The 17,594-nt window shown below is 37.4% G+C and overlaps 1 protein-coding gene and 1 long non-coding RNA gene across 2 annotated transcripts; one reads left to right on the top strand and one right to left on the bottom strand.

Moving 5' to 3' along the window:
• Positions 1-1,359: 1,359 nt before the first annotated feature.
• Positions 1,360-3,419, top strand: LOC111242015. The gene is made up of 2 exons (XR_002668466.1): positions 1,360-1,498; positions 3,149-3,419. It is a non-coding gene; the product is annotated as an uncharacterized LOC111242015 (long non-coding RNA).
• A 10,488-nt stretch (positions 3,420-13,907) lies between these two features.
• Positions 13,908-17,274, bottom strand: LOC106769179 (U-box domain-containing protein 11). The gene is made up of 4 exons (XM_014654687.2): positions 16,846-17,274; positions 15,964-16,080; positions 15,445-15,879; positions 13,908-15,346 (listed from the first exon to the last, which is right to left on the bottom strand). The coding sequence occupies exons 1-4, from the start codon at positions 17,176-17,178 to the stop codon at positions 14,276-14,278; spliced, it is 1,956 nt and encodes a 651-aa protein (XP_014510173.1). The 5' UTR covers positions 17,179-17,274; the 3' UTR covers positions 13,908-14,275.
• Between the last annotated feature and the right edge of the window lie 320 nt (positions 17,275-17,594).

The following is a 17,594-nucleotide window of genomic DNA, read 5'->3' as shown; positions in this document are numbered from 1 at the left end:
CACCAGCATGAAAACTGTCACGAACTTGTATCCGGTTACGTTGACACTTGTATCCGGATACGCTTGTTCGTTGAAGAAGTATGTATCCGGTTACCCCTCTTCTTGTATCCAAATACCATCATCATCATCACTTCTTCTTCTTCTTCTTCTTCTTCTTCTTAACTAAAGTATAATTTAATTAAATTATTGAAATTATTTTTAATAATTATTCCACATTTTTAAACTCTTAATAAACATTTTTACAATTAAATATAACATTAACAAATATCATTTTATATTACTTTAATACCTAAGAGCATTTTGGTAATCTTTAATTCTACCAATTAAACAATTTTTTTAAAACTGTCACATCAATCAAATCCTGCACTAATTCTCACAAACTTTACTCTCAAATCTACTCTCAATTACCTTCAAATTCACTCAAATAAACACACACAAAAATCACTCTTAAATCCCCTCAATCACTCTCCTCCAATTAACCCCAACTAAACTAAGCCTAATTATAGATGCTTCCACTTTGCAATGTTTAATTTATATATTATCAACTTAACTTATTTCTACATAAATATATCATAATAATTTCTTAAATTGTGAATATTCTTACAGTCCGGGTTTTCCGTCTTTATTTAGTAATTAAAAGATATGAAAGAAATATTTGGTAGATTTATTAACATTGTACGTTACTATTGCATAATAGTTTAATAAAAAATAAAGCTGATGTTTGCAATCCAAGTTCTTAACTTTTAACAAATAAAAAAATTATTTAATGAATTTATTAATATATCTTGCTTCAAACATAAAAATAGAGATGGATGAAAAAATAATTCTCTACTAATTAATTTGCGTATTATTTTATAAAATAAAATGTTTAAAAACTTTATAAGTTAAAGAACAACATCATATATATAACTAAAAATAAATTATATTATTCTAAAGCTTCTAACACTTTAATTTAATTAAAATCAACTTTATGGAAACAAATGCTAATTATTTTAAAATATAAATTATTTTTAACTTAAAAATAATAGTTTCTTATATTATTAATTATCGTTTAACTAATTATCAAGCATTTTCTATACAAATTGTTAACAAAACTTGAAAGTTATTATTACATGTTTAAAATTATGGAATTTATTCAATTTTAAATATGGAAAAGAATTATATTTTAAAAATAAAATATATTTATAATTAATATATTTATTTTTAATTTTTTTATTTTTATATTTATTGAAGAATAGTTATTTGAACTAATAGTATTTTATAAAACTATTTACAAAATATATTAAAATAATATTTAACTATAAAACATCTAAAAACGCAACCAAAGTGTAACTTACTCCTTTAAAATTGACTACCAAACTGCTATATAAACCACACTGTTACCTGTTGTGTTCTGCCTCTTATTCTTAACCTCTGTACATGAAATTAGGGTTTAGCATTCTTTGCCTCTTTTCAACTTTTACAACCCGAAATCATCATAGGCTTCTTTATCTGGTCGGTGAGGTTTCTTCCGTTCTCATTTGACCCGTTCCCTTGAAGCAATAGTTATTTGTGTTGTTCTTTAATATCTTTACCAAAATCCATTGATTTTGGGAGCACACTGAGCAACTAAATTCAATTTTCTACGGAAATATTAGTTTTTTATTCTGGGTCTGCATTTTTTCGTTGATTGGATAATATGGTTGTTATTTTCAGCTGTGATGAGCCTACAGACCTGTAATGATTTGCGGCTATGATCGCAAACATAACTGAACATCTAAGGGACTGAGTTGTCTAATTTTTCTTTAAGATTTCTATTTGGTGTTTTTACATGTTTACAGTTTACGTAACCTAAACTCAATGTGATAGGTTTCTTATGTTTATTGATTATTATTTTGGTGTTTCGATTGGGTGTTAATAGTTGAAAGGCATCCGTTTTCTTTAAGATTTTCGTTTGCACCTGTTTCAAAGCTTTTTCGTTGTTTAATTAAAGCTTATATGTGTTACACTCGCTATGCAATCTTTCAATTTTGGTGTTGCATTCATTTGGATGTCGAGAACTTTTTTTTTTTTTGTATTTTCGGCTGGCAACTTGTTTTTATTTTTTTCAACTCTAAAGTACGAGGTGGCGTTGATATTATTGTTTTGAATTGAGATCCGAAGTTTGTAAATCCATTTTGTTATTTCATTTCTGTATTGCTTTTAAGCTCGGTATTTAGATGCGAAGCATGAAACTTTTGGTAGATTAGATCGAAGCATATTATTTAATCCAAGAATTCTTCTGAGGGAATTGAGATTTATTGTATACAATATCTATGACTATGGTTGTACATGGATCTGGCTTTGAGAAAATATGCTCACATTTTCATGGAAAATTATAGGGAGCAACATTCTCTTGAAAAATTGTGTTGGGTTGGTTTTCTGAAAATTTTAGCCACTGTTCTCGTTCTTTTAGTCCTTCGTTACTATGCAACTGGTGTTACGGCTACAGTTTTGTTTACCTTGCCTCTTAGTTTTTGGGCTACACTTTGGTTTCCTTTCATCTTAGTCTTGTGCCTACACTTTTGTTTATCCTGTACCATAATCTCAGGTCTACGTTTTTGTTTATGTGGCATCTTGGCCTATACTTTTGTTTCAGATAGATTTAATCCTTGTGTGCTCATATGTTGACGCATATGCATTANATGTGAATNTGTTTATTGTTANTGGCNTTGAAGCNAGCNTTATTTGTNATTTGTTACATCATGTGATGAAATTGGAAAAATCTTAGGACACCTTCCTACACAGCAAATTACTGCTGTGGATGAGAATGCATTTTCCATGCTGATGATGTATTTCGTTTCTATTTGAATAAAAGATCTATTTGAATCATTGAGACTAGTGACACTTACAAATCTTTTAAGATTAGATCTACCATCCCTTTGCTGTCGGAGCACGCTGGATCAACTAAATTAAATTTTCTTCTAAATTTATAGTATTTCTGATTTCTTGTTACTGTGACTAGGATATGATGCTATTGTTAACTGTGATGAGCCTACAGACCTGTAATGATTTGCGGTTATGATCGCAAACATTAATTGAACATCTAAGGGACTGAGTTAACTGATGTTTCTCCTAGATTTCGATTCGATAATTTTGTTTTGTACATTAGTTGTTTTTATTTTTTCAGGTTATATTATTTCAAAGTCTTCAGCCTTCTTAGAGACATTTGCTTGCACGTTGTCCTTTGTGTTAGTCAATCTTTAACTGAAGACGAGATGTGCGTTCTCCTCGCTATCCAATGTGACAATTTTGATGCCGCAATTGGACGTCGGGGAACAAAATCCCCTTCTTTGCACCCAGATAGAGATTTCTAGTGTTTACAATGAAATGAAACGATTTTCCTATTTGCTAGAGCTTTTATTTGAGATTTATGTAATTGTGTTTTCTCATACATAGAAGACTACATATCTCACCAGGAACTGTATTCAAAATATCGTATATAATAATAACACATTCATTTACCTCTCATTTTCTATAACAATTTTAAGTTCAAATAACATTACTCTTTTGGCAATACTGGACTTGAGAAAATATTGCATGTTCATATAAATATTTGGTTTAAGCAAACCCTACCGTATAGATGCCAATGAATGAGTCAGTCTATTATTTTTGATCCTTTGTCATTACTATGTAGATGATGGGTTATGTCTGTGTATTCTTAAAATTGGGTGGAAAATATAATTTTTACACATCTATAATTGAATATAGAAATATTATTTTAAACATTTATAATTGCTTTTTTCTTTAACATGTTTTACTTGAATAAGTTATAAAGAGTTTCATTACTTTTGGTTTCACAATAGTCAAACTAGTTAAAATTGTTTGATTTTCATTGAGTTAAATAAACTGTTTTAAATCACTCATCATTATTTGAAAATAAGTGTTTTTTAAATTAAGTACAAATGAAAACTTCTCTTAAAAAAAATATTGACCAATACAAAGTAGACAGAGATTTGTTCAAAGTTAGATGACATATTATCAAAGATGAAGAGTTTTTGGCATCGTAAGAATATGTGGAGCATTGACTTTGAAAGTTATTTTTTTACCTTGTTAGATGTTACTTTGTTTGTGCAAAGAAACTATATTGTTATATAGGTTGATCATATAAAAGACATTGAAGAAATTAGAATGTATTTTTAATTTCTTAACATCTTTTTGAATCACCACAAAATTTTTGAGTAAAGAATTTGTCGTGGATTTATACAAATAAGAAGAAACTATACATAAAAAAAAAAGGTTAAAACCACTTAGGCGTCCATGTTTTCGTAAGGTCTTTCCACTTTGGTCCCGTTCTTTTAAAACTTCCCAATTGGGTCCCTAAAAGTGCCAATTTGGTTGAAATTAACCCTTTCCGTTAAAATTGAGTAACGGTGTTAAATGTAGGCAGAGTTGGATGGAGGACGTGTCAACCATTATAAATGGACGAATAACTAAGGGGCACGTGGTGTAGTTAACTGATAAAATGAAATTAAAAAGGGGATTAGGGTTAGTTAATTAAAAAAGGAGATTAGGGTTAGTTAATTAAAAAAGGGAATTAGGGTTGAGTGAAATAAAGAAGGGGAATTTGGGTTCTGGTAAATCAAAAAGGGATCTAAGAGGTATCATCGAAAGTTCATTAGCAATTTTAAGTGGAGCCGATCCACAGTATGAAGGGGAAATTGAGACAGTGAAAGTATGGCCAAGCTCCAAACCACGAATCAGCTTTGGAGATAGCAGCACATGGCCATATGCCGGCAGTCTTTTCAGCTTAGTATTGCAGTGTGCAAACATCTATGGTAAAGTGAGAGTCTTTTCCATTTCTCAGAATCTCCCACAACACAGAAGCTTGCAAACAATGGATTCAAGATCCCTCTGCAACCTCCACTTTGTGTTCATACCGTTAATGGCCCCAGGTCATCTTCTTCCCATGGTGGACATGGCCAAAATGTTGGCAAGACGCAAAGTGAAAGTAAGCATAGTCACCACACCTCTCAACTCCATCCACTTCAATGTCGCTCTGAACTTGTTGCAGCGCCCAATAGAAGAGCTTCTACAAAACCAAAGCCCATTTCCAAGCTGCATAATTGCCGACACAAATCTCTTGTGCGCCGCTGGTGTTGCTGACAAGTTGAATGTTCCTAGAATAGTATTCGACGGGACTAGTTGCTTCTATCTGCTGTGCTGTCACAGTTTAAACAAGAACAAGGTCCATGAAACTGCATCTTATGATGAGAAATTTCTTGTGCCTGGAATGCCCCACAAGATCGAATTGCGGAGGTCTCAACTCTGGATCGTCTCAATTCCCTTTTTTAATTAACTAACCCTAATCCCCTTTTTTAATTAACTAACCCTAATCCCCTTTTTAATTTCATTTTATCAATTAACTACGCCACGTGCCCCTCAGTTATTCGCCACTTAATGGTTGACACGTCCTCCATCCAACTCTGCCTACATTTAACACCGTTACTCAATTTTAACGGGAAGGGTTAATTTCAACCAAATTGGCACTTTTAAGGACCCAATTGGGAAGTTTTAAAAGAACGGGACCAAAGTGGGAAGACCTTACGAAAACTGGGACGCCTAAGTGGTTTTAACCAAAAAAGAATTATTCATATATTATACATTATTCATACATTGGATTTAAAATGATACATGTTTATAACAATGTTTATATGTTTTTTTTAATAGTTTAGGATATATGGGTCTTTATGAGATGTTCAATGTCCTCTAAGATTTGTGGGAGAACAAGCTTGAAAATTATTCTTTAAAATTATTATAGAATTCTTTAAAATTTAACATTAAAAAATAATTTGAAACTGTCAAAATCTTAAAAACTAAATTTTCTAAATTTTCTTATAAAATTATATTAACTCAAAAAATTCATTTAATTCAAGTCTTTTCTTTAATTCTTACTTTTAAAAACTACACCATTATCACCCTAGTTTTATATGTTCACACAAAGTACATAAAAGAATTTTTAAATGTATACTTCAATTATTGAAATACAACATTCAAATAGAGGCGACTTCAGGAATCTCCAAAGAGTTCTAATGTTCTTGTCATGATTAATTAATTGAGACGATTGTCAAGTTCTTCAACTCCCATGTTACTTACACAACTACCAATGTATGGAATTTCTAAAGTGATTCCCACATATGTAAAAAAAGAATTACAACACACCGCACTAACACAATTGACTGGTTGGTAAAGTTAAACGATGAAATAACTATAGTTCTCTTATTGTAATCGTGTAATGAATACAAGGGTACCAAAGGTGTGACATTAGTCATGTTCATTCTCATTAAGGTAACTTTTGTTACTTTTGCTCAAAGCTTTTCAGCAAGTCCTCATTACCATTAATAATTACATGAGCATTTCCCATTAACAAAGTGATGGAAACGATTAGCATCCCTGACTATAATTTCCCTCTGAACTATTTTTGATATGTATTTGGTAATAGTATGACAGTCAACACATACACAAAGGTCTTTGTGATCCTAATCAAGCTTCCATATGGAGTGCTTAAAAGACCAAATGCAATGGCTAGTCTCTCACTGTGTCCCAAGAATAATTTAACCTTCATTGGCTCATTTACATCACGAAGAACACAACTAGTATCAGGAATGTAACCTTTTGCCTCCACCTCATGTCACAAATTTTCTAAATGACTTGTAAGCAATCATTGATTGTAATTCTGAAGAGAATTAAAAGACATGTTGTGAAAATGAGTTAAGGAAATCTAGGCAGCGTATTAATGGATACTAGAATTGTCTAGTACCAGGAGTGAAGCAAATACTCAACTGGTCTAGGGTAATTGAAGGTTATTCACTGACTAGGGATACTAGGAGTGGAGCGAATACGCAATTATTCAGGGTAACATGTGTTATTTGTTGACTAGCGATACCAAGAGCGATGAATAATACTACACAACCATGAGTGAGTGAAATTCAGTCGAGGTCAGAGTAATAGGTGGTTACTGGGTTGAAAGGACAACCAGGAGTGAGTTAAACTCAATTAAGCAGCGTATAAGGGGACACCAGGATTGTATAGGGATACCAGAAGTGGTAAAGAATACTACACAACCAGTAGCGAGTGAAACTTAATCGAGTTCACAGTAACAAGTGGTTACTGGGTTGACAGGGACAACTAGGAGTGACTTAAACTCAACTAGGTAATGTCTTAAGGGATACCGGGGTTGTTTAGGGATACCAGGAGTGGTGAAGAATACTGCATAACCAGGAGCGGGTGAAACTCAATCAAGGTCATAGTAGCATTTGGCTATTGGTGTACAATGACAACTAGGAGTGGCATAAACTCAACTAGACGGTGTATCAAGTTGATACCAGGAGCGTCTAGGGATACCAGGAGTGCTTAAAATACTCAGATGTAAAATCTAATGAAACCTTCTAAGTTATCTTAGAGGAGAATTGGAGTAACTTTGTTTGAGTGAATCGGTATAAAACACTTGTTTGTTAGAATTTATATTACAACCAATCATATTATGTGAAAAGTGATGTTTCATCACACACTTCAATTCTACAAAAAATTCATTCCTCACCAAACTCGAGGAGAATGAATTAAAGATAGTTCTATAAGCGCATGCAACAGGATAGTGTTTATAACATTAAGGACAATTAGCTCATGAAGATCATTTATTTCACGATCAACTTACTACCCACGAAAAATTTTTGAAAACACTATTCAACCCTCTTTCTAGTGTTTTCATGCAACTTCAACACACACGCACACACAGACACACACAAAGACACACACACACAGACATACACACACACAAACACACACACACAGGCAAACACAGACACACACACAGATACACATAGACACGCACACACCCGCACGCACACACCCACACAGACACACTGTTAGACCCTTATTAGTCTATGAAAGAAGGGAGAGACTTTAGTTAGTTGGTGTAACTGCCTTGGCAGTTAGGGGGAGCAGGGAGAAGCTGTTAAACTTGTATAAATAGTTGTGGGTAGATTAGTGGACTTTACTTTTAGGATTTTACATAATTGTTGATCAGGACATGTTGTCCTGAGGGGGAGAGGTTAGGCTCTCTGTATTTTTTTTCTCGATTGACAATGAATAAAAGAAGTATTCGAGATTGTCTTTGTGTTTGTTTGGGGTGAGTTTTCCATAGGTTCTTGACTAAAGAACCTATCATTTGGTCCAACCTGTCGGATCGTGAGGAACGGGAAATCAGCGATGGACAATCAGTCGGAGGAGAGATTAGATAATTTGGAGATAACGGTGGAGGGAATTAAAGAAGAAACGGCGGCCATAAGACGCGACTTGCAATAAATGATGAAGATGATGGGCGGAGGATCGAATAATCACGAAGGAGGATCGGAAAAAGGGAGTACCTAAGGGAATGACAACCATGAGCGACGCGACAATGGAGGAGTACAGTAGAATTGGAGGAAGAAGGTTGATTTACCGAGGTTTGATGGGTAAAAGCCCTACATTTGGATCAATCGGGCTGAACTCTTCTTTGACATTCAAAAAGTGGCAGAAGAAGATAAAGTTGAGCTCATGTATATCAGCATGGAGGGTAGTGCGAGCTATTGGTTCAAGATTTGGAAAGACAAAACCAAGAATCGGTCTTGGATGGGATTAAAGGCATCCTTGACCAATCGTTTTGAAGGAGGCTTTTGGGGCACGGTGTACGAGCAATTAGCCACCTTGCATCAAGAAAGGTCGGTGGAGGAATTCATCCGGAGTTTCGAGGTATTACTGGGACAAATGCAAGGCTTGACGGAAGAATTGACATTAGGATTCTTCTTGGCTGGATTGAAGGAAGAAATTAAGGGCCAAGTCCGCATCCAAGATCCTAAGGAATTGGAGGGGCTGATTAGGATCGCTAGGGACGTAGAGGATGCAATTATTAGAGCGTGAGGAGGAGGTTGTAATGTGATGAAGGGTCTACAACTGTGGGGACGAGTGGTTAGGGCTGTGACGAGAAACGAGAACAGTCAGCTAGCTACCAATCGACCGAACGAAGTTGAAGGTGTGATATCAGTGAGTGGAGCAGGATCGAACGGTATGGGAAGATTGAACGATATGGATAGGTCAGAGGCCAGTTGCAAACCGAACGGTCAGGACAACAGAACCCGAACGGTAAGGAATTTACGTTACCCAAAATTTCTGAAAAGACGGGAAGAAGGTCGCTGTTTTCGGTGTGGGGGTCTGTTTGCACCAGGCCATCGTTGTTCAGAAAAAAGTTTACGAGTGCTTCTCTTGGCGGAGGAAGAAGAGGATGAAGTGTTCGAAGAGGAGAATTCAGAGGAGAAGCCACTGGAATTGTCTGCGTGTTCAGCGGAGGGGCTAACATCACCCAAGACCATGAAATTGATGGGAACGATCGGCAATAGGAGAGTTGTGGTCCTCATCGACAGTGGGGCCAGTCATAACTTTGTCAGTCGAAAGGTGGCCGAAGAATTGGGGTTGACTGTGACCGACACCCCACCTTACGCCGTGAGCCTTGGGGACGAACACCAGAGGATGTCGAGGGTTCGAAGGTAATGAAGGATCTGTATGTTTTCGAGCTTAGGGGCGTGGATATTATATTGGGTATTGTTTGATTGGCAAAGCTTGGTGAAGTCGTAATAAATTGGAAAGAGATGTCCATGACATATTCGGAGGATGGAAAGAAGGTGAGGGTACAGGGGGACCCAACGCTGTCCAGACAGGTAGTGGAACCTAAGGCCTTGTTAAAAGTAGTGGATGCTGACTCATGGTTTTTGGTGTGGGAGTTGGGACAGTTGGAGCAACAAGGGGGCAACGGGTGTAGTGGGGACTTGACAAGAGAACAAGATGATTTGACCGCTGTTTTGTAGGCGCACAATGGGGTTTTTGTGGAAAGAGAAAGGCTACCCCCTTATCGGGAAATGGGACACCAAATCACCCTTAAAGAAGGAGTGAACCCCATCAATGTCCGCCCATAGATACCCCTATTTGGTGAAAGAAGAAATAGAAAACAAGTAGCTGATATGTTGAAGGCTGGGATTATCAGGCCAAGCAAGAGTCCATATTCCAGTCCGGTGATATTGGTGAAGAAAAATGGAAGTTCGCGTTTTTGTGTTGACTATCGGGCTTTGAACAAGGCAAATGTTCCCGATAAGTACCCCATTCCCGTGATGGAGGAGCTATTAGATGAATTGCATGATGCCCATTACTTCTCCAAGATCGACCTGAAGGCAGGGTATCATCAAATACGCATGGAAGAGGAGGATATGCCCAAAACAGGCAACATTCGAAAAGGCGATGAATAATTTGATGCCCTTTGAGTTTTTAGTGATGCCCTTTGGGCTCACTAATGCACCGACAACATTCCAAAATGCGATGCATAATCTGATGCAGCCTTTTCTTAGGAGATGTGTGCCAGTCTTTTTTGACGACATTTTGGTTTACAGTCCTACGTGGGAGGATCATATGAAACAGCTAGAACAAGTGTTGCAGTTATTGGGACAACAAAAATGGGTAGCGAATCAAAGCAAATGTGAAATTGGAAAAAAATAGATTGGATATTTGGGCCACATAATATCGGGAAGAGGTGTGGAGATGGACAAGGAGAAGATCCAGACGGTGTTGGAGTGGGGAGAACCGAAAAATATAAAGGCTTTGAGCGGTTTTCTGGGTTTAACTGGGTATTATCGGAGGTTTGTACAGGGTTATGGGAAAATCGCCAAGCCTCTTACTGAGTTGCTAAAAAAAGGGAAGTTCGAGTGGTCAGAGGCAACCAGTACCGCGACGAAGAAACTCGAGACAACCATTACAACAACACCAATTTTGGCCTTGCCTGATTTCAAGCAGGAGTTTCATTTGGAATGCGACGCATCGGGAGTTGGTGTGGGGGCAGTGCTCATGCAGAACAGAAAACCCATTGCATTTTTTATTACAACCCCTCCTTATTCCTCAGGCGGTGTGGGAAGAAGTAAGTATTGATTTCATCGTAAAGCTGGCCAAATCTCAGAGCTTTGATGCCATATTGGTCGTGGTGGACAGATTAAGCAAATATGGTCATTTTGTCGCACTGAAGCACCCCTACTCAGCAAGAACGGTGACAGAAGCATTTGTCCAAGAGGTGGTTTCGTTGCATGAGATTCTGGTGTCGATTGTAAGTGACCGGGATCCCCTTTTTCTTAGTGTGTTTTGGAAAGAACTCTGTAAGATGCAGGGAACCCATCTTAAAATGAGTACTGCCTACCATCCAGAAACTGATGGTCAAATTGAGGTCTTGAACCGCATTGTAGAAGGATATTTGAGGTGTTTTTGCTTCGAGCAACCCAAAAATTTGAAGATGATGCTGCCTTGGGCTGAATACTGGTACACTACCAGTTATCAAGGCGCAACAAAGTGTTCCCCATTTGAGATTGTGTATGGAAGAGCGCCCCCATCACTGAGCAGGTTTGTTCCAAGGGAGACAGCGGTGGAAACGGTAGCTCAGGACTTAATCACTAGGAATGAGGCTCAGGACTTAATCCTTGGGCTTATCACTTACAGCTACCTAAAACAGCCAGGATACGTCCTGTATTGCACGTTTCCCAATTAAAGAAGGTGGTGGGGGAGAAGAGCATAGAAAAGGAGCTACCAACTGAGTTACAGGCCGAGGGACCCAGTTATTGGCCAGTGAAGATTCTTGAGAAAAGAACCAGGCAGTTGGGAGAAGAAACTGTGCAACAAGTATTGGTGGAGTGGCATGACGGAGGAAGAGATGGAGCTACGTGGGAAGATGTGGAAACTATGCAGGATCAATATCCTGAATTCAACCTTGGGGACAAGGTTGCTGAAGGGGGAGGGAGTAATGTTAGACCTTTATTAGTCTATGAAAGAAGGAAGAGACTTTAGTTTGGTCTAACTGCCTTAGCAGTTAGGGGGAGCGGGGAGAAGCTGTTAAACTTGTATAAATAGTTGTGGGTAGATTAATGGACTTTACTTTTTGGTTTTTACAGAATTGTTGATCAGGACATGTTGTCCCGAGGGGGAGAGGTTAGGCTCTCTGTATTCTTTTTCTCGATTGACAGTGAATAAAAGAAGTATTCCAGATTGTCTTTGTGTTTGTTTTGGGTGAGGAGTGAGTTTTCCATAGGTTCTTGACTAAAGAACCCATCACACACACACACAAACACACACACAGATACACACACGCATAGACAGACGCATAGACAGACACACACACAGACACACACGCACAGACACACACACACGCACACACAGGCAGACACACACACACATACAAATAGACACACACATAGACATACACGCACACAGACATAGACACGCACGCACATACGCATGCACGCTCGCTCGCACGCATGCACGCATGCACGCACTCACACACACACATACACACCTACACACACACGCACCTGTACACGCACCTGCACACACACGCACACACGCACCTGTAAACGCACACGCACACACCCACCCACATACACGCGCATACACACATGCACACACCTACCCACCCATGCATACACTCACACGTACGTACAAACACACACGTACACCCACCCACACCTACACACATCCATGAGCACACACAAAACACAAACATTAAATTAAATGTGACAAATAACATCTCACTTGGATACGTAATGATAAAGTTTTACCATAGCTGAGGAAATGCTATTGTAGATGTTTCTTAACATAATTAGATTTAAGTGCTTCAAGTTTTGTTTTTATCATTTTTCTGGAAATTTTACTTTTGCAGGGGTTTATTGTTTTAATTAAAGCTATGTAATTATCCTTCACAATTTAGTATTCTATTAATTGAAAATGTGTTTAAAAATACTAAAAAGAGTTAAGGTGTCAATAATTGAAAGTCATTTTACATCAAACATCAACAAGTTCGATTATTTTAAAGTAAAATCTAGGAATACTAATAGCTAATGTGGAAAAGAAAAGAACAAAGGTTGATGAAAGTGAAACATGTGAAACATGTGGTATGATCATGCATCTATGAAGTAGCTTATAAAAGATATGAAAATATCATGCATCTCAAAATTATCTAATAAAAGATATGAAAAGAACCTTTTTACGAAAAGGGGAAAAACAAGTAGCAGATTAAAAGGATTGGGACAACATAAAAGAGAGAAGGTATCCGATCTTGTAGCTTAATCACTTGTCGGCAAAATCAAGACAAATTACCAATGAAATGGTGTAACAATCCTTTTTCATCAATAACTCCAATAATACATCTTATCAATCTAAAAAAAATTAAGTATAGTTTTCTTAGTTCTTATAATAAAAAGGTAAATTTAGTTATCACTTTTACAATTTTTGTTTTTTTTTTAAAATTTTTTCATATATTTTTCTTCAAAAGTAAAGTAATATTATTTAAAACATAGTTAGATGTCAAAACATGAAATTAAATCGAGTGATCCGTATTCAGATGAAATTTTAGGGAGTAATTTAAAAATTGATTTGAATACACGCGGAGGTGTCCGCATATCTTGGGTGATTTGCTATTTTGTGGACTTTTCCTTATAAACTGGATCCAGTTGCTTCCTTGCTGTTTGGTTCAAAGATGACTTCTACTTGAAGTAAATGAGCCAGATGTTCTAGGCCAGATCTCTCACATTGACCTCACCCTGAATCTAGTGTCCATTTATTAAAGGAAGATTCCTTTTCAATTCCTCAGCTAATCTCAATGATCCTGAGGGAGTTAACTCTGATTGCACAGGAAGAAGCATAGTACAAATGTTTGGTTCAGGCTGAGCTCATGCACTTCAAAAGGAAGGAACATATCCAAAAACAAATATTAGTCACAGATTCTCTGAATGAATATATTCGTATAAACTTCTCTTTTACTTTCCAGCTTCTACTTTTATGATTTGATTAGGAAAAACTGAAGAAAAATGAAAGGGAAGACAACTGTTGACTTTTCTACCTGGAAAAATTTGATGTTAAATCTGAGTACATTTATTGAGATTCAAAGAATGCCTTGATTCTGGCACGGTCTAATTTAAGTTTGTAATCGGTAGAACAAGGGCTAGATGCTACAGTTAACTATTTCAACAGGGCAACAAACTAATAAAGACGTAAACAGGAACTTGTGTAAACAATATATCAATTGATTTCTTTACACGCTCATACAGGGGTTAAAAAAGAAGAAACCAAGAAAAGAATAACTGAATCAAGGAGGCTGACTTTCTTACTTCACCTCGTATGACCAGTTTGCAAACCGCAGTGTGGAAAATTATGTCAAATAATGAGAACAAACTTGAAGTTCTTTGCAGAACTACGCCATTTAAAGTTGCTGCAACTTACGAAGATGCTCCAGTAATGAAGTAGCCTTCCGTTTGGCCCTCTCTGTACCAGTTCGAGCGAGTTCAGAGAGAGGTATGACGGCACCAAGTCTACTTATACAAGCAAGATTGTCGGCATCCCTCTTGCACAAGGCGAGAAGAATAGCTGCTGCATTCTCTTTATTGCGAGGCAATCCGGTCCTCAAAAGATCTATCAAAACTGGTATAGTGCTGGCTTTTACTATAGCAATTTTTGCCTCTTGGTGGCTGGCAAGAACTGACATTATTGTTAGGGCTTCGTCAACCATTGATTTGCTTGAATCTGTAAGCATTTTCAACAATGCTGTGATGATCCCTGCCCTAATGGCCCTGCCCTTGTTCCCTTGATAAATGCATAAATTGAATAATGCTGTTGCAGCATCCTTCTTTCCTCTAGGACTCCCGTTTTGGAGCAATTCTACCAAAGCGGGTATGGCTCCTGACGCGCCAATTATAATTTTGTTCTCATCTGCAAGTGACAAGCTGAAGAGGGTTGCTGCTGCATTTTCTCTTGCTTCCATGGTTCCAGCACGGAGGACTTGGACAATGGATGGAATGGCACCAGCAAGCATTATAAGTCCTTTGTTATTTTCATAAATGGAAAGGTTTAAAATTGAAGTAACAGCATTGTCTTGCGTCAATACATCTTCTGATGTTAGAAGGTTGACTAGAACTGGAATGGCTCCAGCTTCAGCAATTAGTATCCTATTGTCAGTACTTCGTTTGGACAGCGATCGAATTTCAGTAACAGCTGCTCTACGCTCCTCAACAGACCGGCTGGAGAGCTTCCGCACCAGAGCTTCAATTGCTGCTATGTCACCCGTAACGTCTCTGAATGACCCGTCACTCTTCTTTATTTTCCCATTAGTTAGTCCTGTTGGCTGCTCGATGTTGTGCTCTATACACCACTGAGAAATAAGGCTCCTTAAAACATAATTTGGTGTGAGTGTCAAATGTTGGAGCTTCTGCTGAGTTTTCGGACACGTTGTATTTCCACAATCTATCCATCTCTGTATGTAAGATCTCTCATACGTCTGCAGAATAAAGGAAGCAGGAAAGTTAGAAGACCAGAAAAAATTGCAGGAATATTTCTTTTGTTGATGCAACATCTGATCTCATGAGATGAATTTACCTGACCCGTCGCCACAATAACAGGATCCCTCATTAGTTCTAAGGAAATAGGACAAAGAAAATCTTCAGGAATCACAATTGCTTCAGGCCTTTTAACCTCAGGTAGACTTTTTGTCTCAGAAACTTCTTGACTTTCAGGATCAGATTCATTCGAAAAGAGAACTTCAGAAGATGCAGGGATGCTCCTTGCTCTTTCCAAGAGAGATCCAAGTCGATTTGTGCTGCAATTATTCTCTCCATTGCTTTTAGAAATGCTGTCTAGTTCTGATAAATTTTCAGGACAGCTATGTTGTTTGTATAATCCACCCACGGATTTGGAAAGAACCTGACTAATTTCTTCAGTCAGCGGCTTGGATAATTCATGAGATGGCATCTTTGAAATCATAAACCCATATTTTTCTGAGGCTCGTTTCAATTGCGTTCTTACCAAATCCACCTAGAAAAAAGAGATAATATCAGCGAATTAACTCAAGCAAACAGTATATCAAATTAAAACTCAACCCATTCATCCAAAGTCTACCTGTTCTTTGACTTCCTCTGAGATGTCCAAATTGTCATACGGCAAATCACTCAACAGTTTCTCCAATTTCCACGTCACACACTGAAATTGGAAGACAATGGTCTTTGCAGCTCCATCCTTAAATCAAGATACATCAAATTTTAGAGAAGTAACACAGACATCATTATACACATAGACATGCCCATAGAAATTCAACCCCCTAAGGTTCCGACTTAAATAATTGAACAAGTGCAAAATTATCTCTCTATGTAAAGAACACATAGTAAGGACACACGAATTTACCAAAGACAAGAAGAACAACCCCCAGAATGCCAAAAAGAGGAGCACTACCATTTAATGAAACAACACAGTGGACAATTTTTTTTTCTACAAATATCCTGTTTCAGACACCGTTTATCCCCAAATGCGAGTCTCTCTTGTAAAGGATTCAAACCTTGATTCCCCAAGCTGTGGGAGAATGGTCTCTTCTACAAAACCGATCCTCTTTGTAAATAACACAAAGAACATAACAAGTCCTGAGTAACATATGGGGGAGGTATTTTACTTTCTCCAATGAAACATAACAATATCTAGCAGTTTGATTGCACGAATTACACCCACTCAACAAAAAAAAGTTAAAGTAAATTTCCTGAAATATCTACTCTCACAAATAATAATTGAACTTTATAACCAACACAAAATTAAAGAGAAATCTGCCTAAAAAAAACTTTGTCCTATGCCTGTTACGGTCACGGAAAGCAATGCAAAAAAGAACTAAAAGTTTGGGAATTTTAGCCAGAGAACTACAGATCTAAATTACTGAAAAAACCGAAGAATACGAAGTCGGAGCTTAAGTTTCGAAATCCCCAACGCGTTAGCGTTGAAATAGATCAAGAAACTCACAGAGGAGCAATTGGAACGGAAGTTTCTGGCGACGGAAAGCAAACTTCTTGCAGACTGAAGAGCGAAGAGAAGATCAGAGGACCAAGATGCGGCGGAAGAGGAGGAAGAAGACGAGGAAGCGGAAGCGACAACATTGTTGCTGTTGAGTTCTCTAATCTCCTCGAACAAGTGGGTGAGGAGGGAGATCCGGCGAACTAGATCGGTACAGTCCTTGCGGAACATGGCGTCGGTGGGAATGGGTGCAGCGGAGGAGGAGCCGACGCACATTCCGGAGATGTCGTGGACCAGACAGAGGAGCTCTGGCGTGTGGTCTCCGGCGAGTTCGCCGGCCATTGTGGCTGCAAAGGTTAAGGTTAAGGTTGTCTTGTGTGTTTAGGAAAGTGAGTCAGAGATAGTCTAATAAGGTGTATGAGGAGACTTATCAAGTATGGACACGTAGAAACGCTGCAAAACGCTGTAATAATGTGTTTCATCGGGTTTTCTAAATTAATTAAATTATATAATATAATATATTTTTATTCTAGTTGCTGAGGAAAATGAGAAATGAAATAGTTAATTTAGTTTTTTTTTAGTTAATAAGAATTAAAAATTAATCGGTTGGTTCATTCTGGAGAGGGTTAACGTGACGCCTTAACTGGGCAAAGCGAGAATCTCGGAGGAATTGAAATTGAGAAGAATGATAATGAAAGAGAGAGAAATGAACAAGAGGATACAGTTGGGTTTGGAATATTATGAATTGTAATGCAACT

The sequence above is a fragment of the Vigna radiata genome, chromosome 7, assembly GCF_000741045.1.
Source record: "Vigna radiata var. radiata cultivar VC1973A chromosome 7, Vradiata_ver6, whole genome shotgun sequence".
Taxonomy (NCBI): Eukaryota; Viridiplantae; Streptophyta; class Magnoliopsida; order Fabales; family Fabaceae; genus Vigna; species Vigna radiata.
The sequence above is the reverse complement of the archived record's forward strand: the minus strand, read 5'-3'. Positions and strand labels throughout refer to the sequence as shown.

Coding starts and splice junctions, on each gene's coding strand:
- LOC106769179 (XM_014654687.2), bottom strand. CDS start 17,178: ATGGCCGGCGAACTCGCCGGAGACCACACGCCAGAGCTCCTCTGTCTG. Junction 16,081..16,845: donor TCCGTTCCAATTGCTCCTCT/GTGAGTTTCTTG, acceptor TCTTGATTTAAG/GATGGAGCTGCAAAGACCAT. Junction 15,880..15,963: donor CAGAGGAAGTCAAAGAACAG/GTAGACTTTGGA, acceptor TCTTTTTTCTAG/GTGGATTTGGTAAGAACGCA.